This window comes from Aplysia californica, unplaced genomic scaffold (assembly GCF_000002075.1).
Source record: "Aplysia californica isolate F4 #8 unplaced genomic scaffold, AplCal3.0 scaffold00735, whole genome shotgun sequence".
Lineage (NCBI taxonomy): Eukaryota > Metazoa > Mollusca > Gastropoda > Aplysiida > Aplysiidae > Aplysia > Aplysia californica.
In genome coordinates, this window is record NW_004798005.1 from 150,435 (window position 1) to 162,377 (window position 11,943).

Genomic DNA, 11,943 nt, shown 5'->3' on the forward strand with positions numbered 1-11,943 from the left:
CAAACACTTAAACACTGACGCCAGCAGACACAGCCATAGAAACCATTAAATATAAAATCAACAGCATCAAAAAGAAACAGCTACTCACTCCTTGACTTCACACAGCATCTTCACAAGAATGTTGTAAAACTTTGTGTCTCTGATGGCTTGTTCCCTGAAAGAAGTTCAATAAAAACAAGATACAAGTCTTCCTATCGTTAAGGAAATAGTTAATGGTCAAATTGTTTTTGAAGGAAGATCAAGTACATCATAGTAGTTTTGAAATGAAATAGAAGGATCAGACCACATCAGAGTATCAATGGCCCACCCATCTTTCAAGCTTAAAATTATTGATATTCATCTGATTGAACACACAGTGGACACATGAAATTGGAAAGATCTACCTTGGTAAAGTGAGGAAAATTCAGATAAAGTGCCTTTCCTAAGGACTCAACATCAGGCCTGAGGCTCAAACTCCTGAACCTGCAACCTCACGATAACAAATCCGGTAGCCTAACCACTGGACTAATGATGCCACAATTACTTCTATTAGACATCCAAGAATTTGCCTGTAGCATGGCTCCTCTGCTGTTCGACTAAAACAAGGCACAGGACAAAACTATCAGGTGAGCCGAGTTGTAGTTTATGGCAGGTCAGCATAACAACTACATTTTGCCTGGAACAGATTACGATAATAGCAACAGAAGCAGAAGGACCAGACAAAATCAGAGTCTCCCTCAGACACCAGCTCTAGCAAACAAGTAGACTGCATGCGACAGGAACACTATGCATACTGCTTTGAATGTTTCCACTCACTGGAGATCTTTAGCCTTGCCAGTCAGGTGGGCCAGCTTGAGGTCTCGGTGATGGCGCTCCATCGCCCAAAACATAGATTTGAACTCTGGCACTATCATCAACTGGGGAAAATAAAATATTAAATAAACGTTAAATTGAAAACACATCCACTCTTCTGAAACAAGGTCATACTCTTCCTCCCTTCACTAAGTAAAAACTACACCATGGCAGAAAAGCTCTACATCTTTATAAACAAAAGAACAAAAGCAAGAAGAAAATACCACTTTTATTTATATCCCTAGGGAAAATATATGTACAATAGTCTCCAACTAAGATCCAATCGCTTACAATCCCCATTTACTTAAGATCCCCCTGTTTTAAGAAACTATCATTTTTACTACACAAAAGTCAACATTAAGATTCCACTCTGAAGGACTCCATTCGGCTAAGATTGACCATTTCAGACCATAATTTACGAAACAAAAACTTGGAAGAGTGCAGCTGATCAACTAAGCAGTGAAAATTTGCGATCACTGTACTGCCTGCTGCACCACAGATTATCCACTCCCATGAATGTGATCACATCTCCGTTGTAAATCTTGATGAGAAGGTGCAACATTTGCCCTGGAAGGGCATCACATAGAGGTGTAAACTAGTTGACGCGTTTGTTTTGTCCCAAACATCAGACTCGCATTTGAGTTCTCCACCTAAACTTACATCACGTCTTGGATGGGTAGTGCCAACAACAACTACAAAGCCACATCAGATGGGATCACATGGAACCAAAAATCGTTGATGCTTTTATTCCTGTGACCATCGCAGCAGTAAAGCTGTTTTCTTTTCCAACGCCTGATTTTCCAAGATAGACTAGGTTTTAATAGGAGGTGGGGTCACAAAACAATGGTGCCTTACGACAGAGGCTGGGGAACTCGATCAAAGATGGAAAGCTATACATTTTGGACAGGGGAGTAGCAATATGATCGATGTAGATCTTGAGACTCACAATTAGATTCGTGAAAATGGCATGCCTCACGCCATTATGATTGGTCATGAAGACTAACCACTCTCGGCTCGTCATAGGTCATAAACACAACCAGAGGTCACGCCAGCGCATTCCAAAGTAGGGGGAGATAACTTTACAGATTGCGGGCCTGACCATGATTCACTATGGATTCACCCCCTGATGAATCGACTAAGATCCTGCATTTTCTTTGCTCCCAAGCACCAGGATCTGCCATAGATTTCTGAACCTTTGATATATATATATATGTTTCAAACAATGTAAAATATTCTCTTAAAATCAGTTAAAAGTAACAACATTATCAAAACACACCAAGTGATACCTTTACAAAATACTACATCATGACTCTGACCAAACATGTAGAATTTTTTCCTGTAAACAAGAACTTACTTTCTACTCTTAAAAATACAAAATTTAAATCCTTCAGCTATTTTAGCATTATTGCATTATTCAGCATCAAACTTTTAAAATCTATATTAAGAACATAAAAAAGGCACATTCATCCAGAACATGATAAAGCCCTCTTCACTGGAAAAGTTTTCTTTGACCCATCAGTCAGCATAAAATAGGACTACAATTGAAATGTATTGCATTTTCTTGAGATTTTCACAACCAAATGCGATTACTCTGCCAACTCTTGAGCTTGTAGGAAGTACAATTTAATTGAGTTTATTTTTTTTTAGTCAAGCTTCAATTACCACTAAAATGTAGATGCCAGATGCGTAAGGGACTTTGCTCAGTGGGAGAAAGTCAGGGGTAAAAGAGAAAAGACGTTTTATTTTGTCCATGAAGGTATCACCTCAAATCAAACCCAAGTATTTTTTCCATTCAGGCCCTTTCTCTCTCTCCACTTGGAAGTTCCCTTGGAATCATACAGCCTTCGCACAAAGGCGGAAAGGATACTGTGAATGTTATGAAAAAAAAAATTTTTTAAGTAACTGGTTTGTTTGCCATTTATTAGCCAAAAAAGAACAGAGGATAGGATGGCCACCCAAAAAAGTTTTGCTGACATAGAACAAAGAAACAAATACCACTTTTCTTGCCTCTGAAATATATTAAGACTTGTTGAAGGTACGGTAAACAAACCAGATGACAAGAAGTATCTTAATCATTACGCCTACCTGAGATCGCCGTAGTCGATTCAGCCCCTTTTCCAGATCCTCCAGCCCGCCAACAGGGAGGTAAGCCACAGTGCTCATGATGATTGATGCACACAGAAAATCCTTGCCAGTATTATGCTTCCATTATGCTCTGGAAAGATCATTGAAAAATATCTTGATGAGAACATAACCTATAATATTAATAACATTATAGACGAACACACAAATTCTTCTTAAATTAGCAAAATAAATGAAAACATAGCCAGTTTTATTCATACAACAACTTAAACAAAAAAGATCTCAATGGCTGATTTTTTAAAAAAATGAGGATGATAAATTTCTAATATTTCAAAGTAAAAAGTAATGGTTGGCAAGGCATATGTGCCACATACATTATCTTAATTTTAGGAAAAGCAAATAAACATATGATTAAAATCCCTGATTTTTTTCAGAAGGAAGAAACTGTGAGACAAGTATGGAACTCCATATTTTGTATTAAAAACTAGCCTTGGGCCCTCCACTCCCCCCATCCAATATTTGAAAAGACATGCAAAAATCTGAGGTCTTGTCTTCATTGCTTCCTGCAGGTGTCTTGTCTTTTAAAAACAATATAACTACTAGGTTTCGAAATACACGTTTATCAATTTTAATGACAGTCATTAAATATAAGAGACACTGAAAATATTCAAAACATGATTCACATGGACCCCAATACAATAACTTGAAGTTTTTGTCAATATAGTTCAGGGTTTACTATTTGTTATTCTATGTGTATAGTAAGCATACAGCTTTGAACCATAAATTATGATGCTCACATTTTATTAAAAGTCAAACAGGAAACCAGTGGATCAGTTCTTGAGTACAAATCAATGCAATTTTAAATGATAAATTCTTACGTTCAAAACCATGAAATCTAGCTCCATCATGTTCTTTGGAATACTAAATGCTACTTTGTCTTTGCTAAAATTTTGAAGTTGAAGTCTGAATCTAGTGAGTGAGGGTGGTTGGCGGGTGCTCTGGTGTGGTTTGCTCCTTCTTTCCTATCCAACATCTTTCATCCTTATCTCCCCTCCTTCTTTTTTGTGTTTGTTGCTCTCTTGTAACACCTCGCTAATCTTTGGCACTTATATATGACCTTATTGTGTTACAAGTGCCATAAAACTCTTACTAAAAAAAAAAGAAGTCTGAATAAAAACAACGAAGTGACTATTTCTCCGAACGCTCGGGAAAATAAACATGACCTCTATTTCTCCGAAAGGTTTCTGTTATCGAGATTTTTTGGTAATTTGCGAGATTTAGGCGTCATCTTTCATTGATTTTATTCTGCCATTCTGCGAGGACTGGGAAGCAGTGGCGGTGGGTAGTGAAGGGCTCACGGGCTTGAGCCCCTCTCCCCACCCCCCAACTCTATTCCAAAGCAAATGAAAATAACGAAATAAGCAGTTGAAACCGTTATGATCGTACGGAATAAACACAGAGTAATCAACTTGCCTGCTTGCTCGTGTATCCAATCACTGTTGTCCCCGCTTACAACTATAGTAACCTAACAGCCAATCAAATTAATGTCTTTAGGGCTCAGCAAAGATGAGCCGGTTCCCACGGGCCCTCGTAAATGAAACTCTTCGTGTAAAAAGGTAGACGACTTGAAAAAAATAACACTGCACCGAGGGCTCACCCTGTCCTAGCCCTGACAATGGGGTGAAAGTTTACGACACACTTTCCCCCAGTGACACAGTTACCTATGCTCCCATTGGACCTTTGTTAGGTGCTGTCTACTTTCCTCGACTACACAGCCTAATCCAGCTCGTGGAGTGCTGTGTATAAATGTTTGTGTGTGTGCCGCTGAGATTTAACAGTTATTAATTACATCAAACCCCTTTTGAGGCAACTTTTTCATCAGATGAAAATTAATTAAAGACGTTTGGAGGTTTCGTCCCCAGCATCCAGAAGAATTTAACGTAGAACAAAGAGAAGGAAGGCAAAGGTGACTCTTCTCATTTGAATGGTTCTCAAAATGTCGTGGCTCGCCGTGAGTATGGAAAAATCACCATTGTTTTGTTCTTATTGCTTGCAATTTAGAGGTAAAGAAGTGAAAGCAATCCAAGCCTCACCCAAATTTTGGTCCACCCACCGCAACTGCTGGGAAGAAGCATTTTTTGCATCGAATTCAATTTCTAGAGCTAGACATTTTTTAATGTCTGAATATTCAGATACTTCAATTGTGGTTGGGGTAACGTTCCCGGACTAGTATACTTCATTTGTAAATATGCCATCAAAAGGTGTACTGCGAGAAAACAAGACTGCTCGACTTGGGCAGTAACCTGTTTTGCATTTATAGTCATCCCTAAAGCAAAAAGTAAAATCCTTCTTGTTAAAAAAAAAATCCCTTCACGCCCCCCCCCCTCTTTCGCACCTTATATTTTATACACATATATATACACTCTCTCACTCTCTCTCGCTCCATTCGCAAATGTAATGTGCTCTCTCTCTATCTCTCTCTCTCTCTCTCTCTGTCACACACACACACCAACACACACACACACACACGCGCGCGCGCACGCCTGCGCGCTCGCTTGAGCTCCATTTTTGCAAATAACCAACAAATCTTAAGAATGGAAACCGTTCAGGGAAATAGAGTTCATGTTATTTTCCCGAGCGTTCGGAGTTATAGTGCCAGCCAAAAAATAAAGTCTGACAAGAGTACTAAAGAGTGATGCAATATGGTCGGTATCACGAGTTATAGAATAATAATCTAACGAAACAGCAAGCACCAAAACCTTTTAAGAAACACAAAATCCCAGACAATGCAACCAACTTACATTTCATTCAAGTTAAAAATTTTTGTCCATCACTAGATCTAGATCTAGATCATAGCATTCAAGAGATAAATCATAGATATAAATCTAGATCTCGATCTAGAATCTATCTAAAAGTAAGATGTCCAGTAAGTCCTGCTCGTGTTGTATGATTCAGACTAACCTTCATCATCACAACACTCAAATATAAATATCGCAACTCATATTATATTTAGTTGAGTTCACATTTATCAAGATCTAAAGCTACATTCTGCCAAAAATAGATCTAGATTCTAGATCTTTAAAACTTCATCCACCTGAGAGAAATATATAATGTATTTCTTTGTGCGAGACTAGATATTCAAGTAGTTGAAGTAGATCTAATCTAGTAGCAGTAGATCGGTGACAGCATAAAATGGAGTCCCCAGAACGGATAATTAATAGATCTAGTAAACATGAATTTTACCTTTCAGGGTATCGTTCACAACGTCATCAAAGGTCGCGATGAACACGGTCCATGTTGCTAGATCCAATAATAGCAGCTAGATTCTAGATCTAGTCTAGATCTAGCGAGGAACTTGAAGGCAAAGACAAGACCCAGCCCCCACAGCCGTTCGAGACCACCTACGGTGTACAATAATTCTACAGGAACTCCCCCCTACCTGGTGCTTGCAGTTTGGATCAATAACAACAAAACACAAGGAACAGCTAAGCAGCAAACCTGGCTAGTGTTCAGCGTTCTGTAACGTTCAATAATGCAGCTGGGAGTTTACCTACCCCATTTACACTTCGGCACTATGGCTCGTAAACCCCTTTTCAGTCACGAACCTCGCCTTTCATACTTTCGGTTCCTGATAAAGAGGGCCGAACAAATCCTGAACAAGTCTGACGTGTAGTGAACATTATGATCAATCGAAACACTGTGTATTGATTGGAGACTTCCGATAGGACGTTTACGCTGTCAATAAGTCCACCCGCGACAATACCCAGTAGACCTCGTCTGTTGTGCAGTACCGCTGTGGCAAAGGGTACGCGGGTGGCGTTCTTGGCAACCACCCCTTTTGCTTACACAGATCACATGACTTCCGTGGAAAAAAAGGGCGGGAATTATACTCGTATCTCGCTGGATTCGTCTATGAAAGGATTTTATGACTATCCTAGGGGCCTTCATGCGTCGGGCTTATTCGGCCGCAAACGCAATGGCTTGCTGATCAAAGTCCTTACCATGACAAACTGTCCTTTAAATGGATTCGGCTAAGATATAATTCATATACACCGATAACATAATATAATGCACATAACATTTTAACAAAAAGTTATTTTGAGACATTTATTAGGCTATAATATTAATGTTTCAAGAAGCTGGACGTCTTCAGTGCATGGTCTACATCTTGGCATGAAGATGGGTTCTTGTAGGATCCAAATGTTTTATATCATTTATATGACCTTATGCAATTGCGAGCGTCATAAAACGTTTACCAAACATTTAATTCTTGTAGCGTCCACTCTTCACCTAATTTATGTTCGCCATTTTGACAGGGTTTAAAATTGCGCACACACTGTTTACAATTTGGATTCGCCTCAGCCCGGTCAGTCCTACCCTAAACAAAGTAGTGAAGGGACGGGCGACCGGCGACAGGTTAGAAATGTATATGTAGTACATGTATAAAGGGCTTCTTACAAGATAGCTAATTTGTGTTAAGCGTTAGTGCGGCCCTCTCTTAAGCTAATTAAAGTGGCTTCGCCAGCTGTGAAAGAGGAAGCGCTGTCTGGCCTCTCTCTCATGCTAGCCTATGTTCTGGAAAAAAAAAGCCGATCATACTCTGAATTGCTTTTGATAAAGATAGAGAAGATTAGATCAGTTGCCCCTTTTCACTATTCTTGAACTTATAAAAAAATGGAATAGGCTACTTGGTATGGCCCAGGATCAGCCTGACTCAACGTCCAGCGGTCTCCGTGTTGACCAAATCTGAGTGAGTTCTGCTTGTGTGATTGTCGCTCACATTACTCTCCAAATTGAAGTTAATTTCGCTTATCCTTATTTTAATATTTCCAAGCCGGGTCGTTGGAAAAAGAACACTTTTTAAAAGAATTGTTTTACGGTGCTCGCAACTGCATAAAGTCACATGAACATGCGGGACACATGAAACATTTTTCAGCTAAAAATTTGCACGGGTGGCGGCCGAAGCCTACTCTTATCGATTTTGGCCCACCAAGGGATCTTTAATTAACGTGCCAACTTGCACACGGGACCTCCGAGATGTTTCGCCCTTATCAGAGAAGGCTTGGTGTAGATCTTTGTATATACCATACGATCAGGGATGTGGATGAAAGATCGCAGTGAGAAGGAGCCACAGAGTAGCAGTAGAAAGAGTCAGGACCCTAGAGGTGGGTGCAAAGGAGGTTACGGGTGGGGGTAGAAAGTGGAGACGAAAGCAGACAACAGAAGAGGAAAGAGAGCAGGAAAGGATGTGAAAGGAGAACATTTTAGAGAAGAAAATTTTCCGTCGCTATCCGGATTCGAGAGTGTTGAGAAACGGAAAGAAAGGATATTTGGAAGTGGGAAGGCGACGTGGGATGGGTTTCTCAGAGGAAGGGGATTTTTGGGTGGGTTTTGGGTGTGTGTGTGTGTGGGGGGGGGGGGGTCATTTTGGAAGAGCCCTGTTCTTTATTCTTAATTAAAATTATAAAAACACTATTATAAAAACTCTGAAGTCAAATCACTTTCAGAGACCCCGTATCTAATGCATCATCGAGTATTTGAAAAAAAAAAAGTTTGATTAAGGACTGCTGGGGCACCTGAGGTCTATTTTGGTTATTACAAGGCCTAGAGTGCCCTTATTTGCTGTGGGACATTGTGTGCTATTGGGGATTTGAAATCTATATTTCAAAATGTATATTTTTAATCGGTTGCTATGGAAACGGCGGCCATATTGGATTTTGTATACCTTTTCCAATCCCATTTTATTCCCTTATTTATTAATCTATTAACTTCTAATTTGGCATGCCAACATTTAACATAAAGGTCTTAAATTTGGCTTGTTGGAATTTTGATATGTACTTTAGTTTTTATTTTATGACACTTACAATTGGGTTGTTGCAAAAAAAGTGAAAAAAATTGGAAAATTCATGCTTTCTAAGCCCTTAAATCAAAAACTACTACATTAATCAAAGATTCAACAAGCCAAAATTTAGAACTAGGTGTTGTTGGCATGCTGTTAAAGTTACATTGAAATTGAACAAGAAACATGGCAGAAAAATGGGATAATGTGTGAAAAAATAGAATTGTGAGAAAACAGCCGATACAGGTAAGAACTGACTGGAATACATCTGCTTTTGCAGAAACACTTGGACAAAAAAGACAGCTTTAGGGTGTAGCAAAGCTTACATACGTTTCTGGAGATTGTTCAGGAAATGTCCAGGTACTATAATATGTAATAACCCCAATTTGCATAAATTGGCCCCAAAACAAGATTTCTAGGTGCCCCACCAGCCCTGGGGGGAGGTGCAGGTATTGTTTTCCCATCCCGTACCTTACCGCACAACCTCTCCACATACAGATACTCACACTTAGTCTTTGGGCTCCGCATTAAACTTTGTGAAGGTACTTCTGGTACACAACTCTTTTAAGTGAATAGACGCACATATATATACAATATCGGTCGGTTTGTAAAGGGAAATAGTAAGATAGACAAGTGGAAAAATCGGGGAGGGGGGGGGGGGTTAAGAGGGAGCAAAAAAGATTTTGCAACACCTCCTCGTCTTGCAAAAAAGACCTTTCATCTGTCCTTCAATAGAAAAGTGCGTCAAGATATATAGATCTAGAATCTAGTAGGTTGATATTGAAACCGCCCCCTCCCCCCTCATTTTTTTATTCTCTGTCACAAAGGACAATAAACAGCAAAATGAAGCACAAGAAACAAACATAAAAGGCAAACGATTTTCACAGAAAGTAAGCTCCAAAACAAAAATGCCGCATTCATAATTCAATACCGGCGTCTGCGATGCAGCGGTTAGACGCTTCACCCTCCCACACAGATGGCGAGAGTTCGATCCCTTTGTGGGGGGAAAAAAGGGGGAGGGGGTGGTTCAGCAGGTTTTCATTAACTGTCTGTCTGCTGGGACTTGTACATCACTCGCAGCATAGGTTGGTCCTGACAGGCAGGATCGAAGCATCCTGCTTCCTTTACTGATGGTCTAAATTATTGTGTCGATGGGACGTAAAACATTCACAACTACAATACTTGCATGCTCAATAAGGATATGGCTTGTAAAGCACAAAAAGCTTGCTGTTCAGCGGGAACTTGCGCTGTACAAATGAAATAATTAATTATATTTATTATCTTTGTATTATCTATAATTCAAGCTTCAACATGTGGGTGGTTGCCGGGTGATCTGGTGTGGTTTTCTTCTTCTTTCCTATCTTTCGTCCTCATCTCCCCTTCTTCTTTTTTATGTTTGTTACTCTCTTGTAACACATCTAATCTTCTGGCGCTCATATGACCTTATTAAGCAGTAGCGAGCGCCGTAAAACCTCTACTAAAACAAAAAACAACAAAAAAATTTGAACATATCCATTTTCGATTTTCCACTCGCTTATCTTTATTCGGAACCAAAATATTAAAAACAGTTTCACATGTTTGCAATATTTAGAGAACAGATTTTGAGAGCGAGTCCATGAGTTACGCATCAACCTAGACAATAGACAGCATCTAATTCAAGATGACATCTAGGCTAATCCAAGATACCATCTAATGCGTTGTCGTCCTCCGAGTCTTGCCGATCCATCTCAATCCTTCATGATCGTCGTCGAGTAGAACGCTTTATGACATTAGAATTTTACGGACTATCTTTTCAACCAGTGTGTACTTGTTCTGTTCTGTAAAAGTAAAGGGAAACAAAATAGTTCTGCACTTATTTTAGTGGTGAGTGTTCTGTTTCGTTTTCTAACAAAACATCTGTCAGAGACATCTTTGATCCTCCCCCTTGTACTAAAATATGTATACAAAATAAGTCAAAAATAAGTAACTCCATTGAATGTTAATACATGTACACGTAGTCACGTGAGAAATACTCAATAAGTCAGATGTCGTCATCTAATGTCTTTGAGGACTTTTGAAAGAGGCCTCAAATAGAATAATGACCCACCTTGTAATGTTAAATCTTTGGTACAAGCCAGTTTGAGCCCTTCTTCCGTTCAAATTAGTTTACTTGATCTTGTTCGCACACCTAGGGTCTCCACTCTCTATAGGGTCACCGTTGGGTCGCCTTTGCAGTCTTGACGTTATTTGCGAAGACGTTGTTAAACTTACTTTTAGAATGGGGAGGGGGGGATTTACGTTTAGGCATACCAGTCTTTAATTGAATATATATAAGGTTTTGAACCTCTGTCTTCAGCATTCCGTAATAAAGGATTCTAACCCTATCACTACAGGGTGTCTTCTCATGTTCTACCTTCTCTCTATCCCTGCAATGATTTTCTTCTAGAACTTCCAAGTGGGAACGCTGAGGGTGCCGTTGTCAGGTCTAACTGTAACACATCTGTCAGTTATATCAATCCGTTACCAGTCCTTACTTCCAATACGTCTGTCAGTTATAGCAAATCGTTATATCCGTCTGTTGCCTTTTCCCTTCCTGTTCCAAATTATACTTGACAAACTGAAAAACGTTTTTTTGTTGTTGTTTCATCTCATAACTTAACAATGACCTGTACATTTGAAATCCAGCTCTTCGTAACCTATGACATTGAAAAAACCCACCACACTGATGTCTAGCTGTTGTATGGCTACTACTTGCTGCACGCAGAAGAGGAAAAAATTGTTTTAGTTTCTAGTGACTGCCTCATTACTTTATCTTCCGTTTAGGGTGCTTTCTCTTTTAAATGTAGGTGTTTTTACATCTCCATCGCCCGCCACCATTTAGATAATTTAGCAGGCGGCCTTTCGACCCTGCCTATAAGGGCCATCTTGTGCTGAGATGAATACAACAAAAAAGCTCCCCATTCGGGCATCGAATTTGGGTCTTCTGTGTGCAACAGCGAAGTGCCTAACCGCTGCACCACAGTCGCCGGTGTGTAATAGACTCCCACGTGCTGCACACAGAACAAGAAAAGTTGATACCAGTTACTGTCTCTATCTTTCTTCTAGGATGCTTCCCACCTTGCTTGTCTTAGCTCCGACAGACAAGGTCGTAGCATCCCGCCTCTTGGATGAGCCATAGTGCGTCGACGAGGATTTTAATATTTAAGGGGGGG

At 39.8% G+C, this 11,943-nt stretch overlaps 1 protein-coding gene and 1 long non-coding RNA gene across 2 annotated transcripts in view; both read right to left on the reverse strand.

Moving 5' to 3' along the window:
* LOC101855375 overlaps nt 1–6,727 on the reverse strand; it is a gene marked incomplete in the record, with an annotated part of 62,884 nt that extends 56,157 nt beyond the window's left edge. The window contains 4 exon segments of the mRNA XM_035972545.1: nt 89–154; nt 796–896; nt 2,917–3,046; nt 6,468–6,727. Of these exon segments, the coding sequence (XP_035828438.1) occupies nt 89–154; nt 796–896; nt 2,917–2,994 (245 nt within the window).
* Nucleotides 6,728–10,267: 3,540 nt separating this feature from the next.
* Nucleotides 10,268–11,943, reverse strand: part of LOC106013236 — a 3,446-nt gene continuing 1,770 nt past the window's right edge. The window contains exon 2 of the long non-coding RNA XR_001185288.1: nt 10,268–10,569. This is a non-coding gene — a long non-coding RNA (uncharacterized LOC106013236). The remainder of the gene's footprint in view (nt 10,570–11,943) is intronic.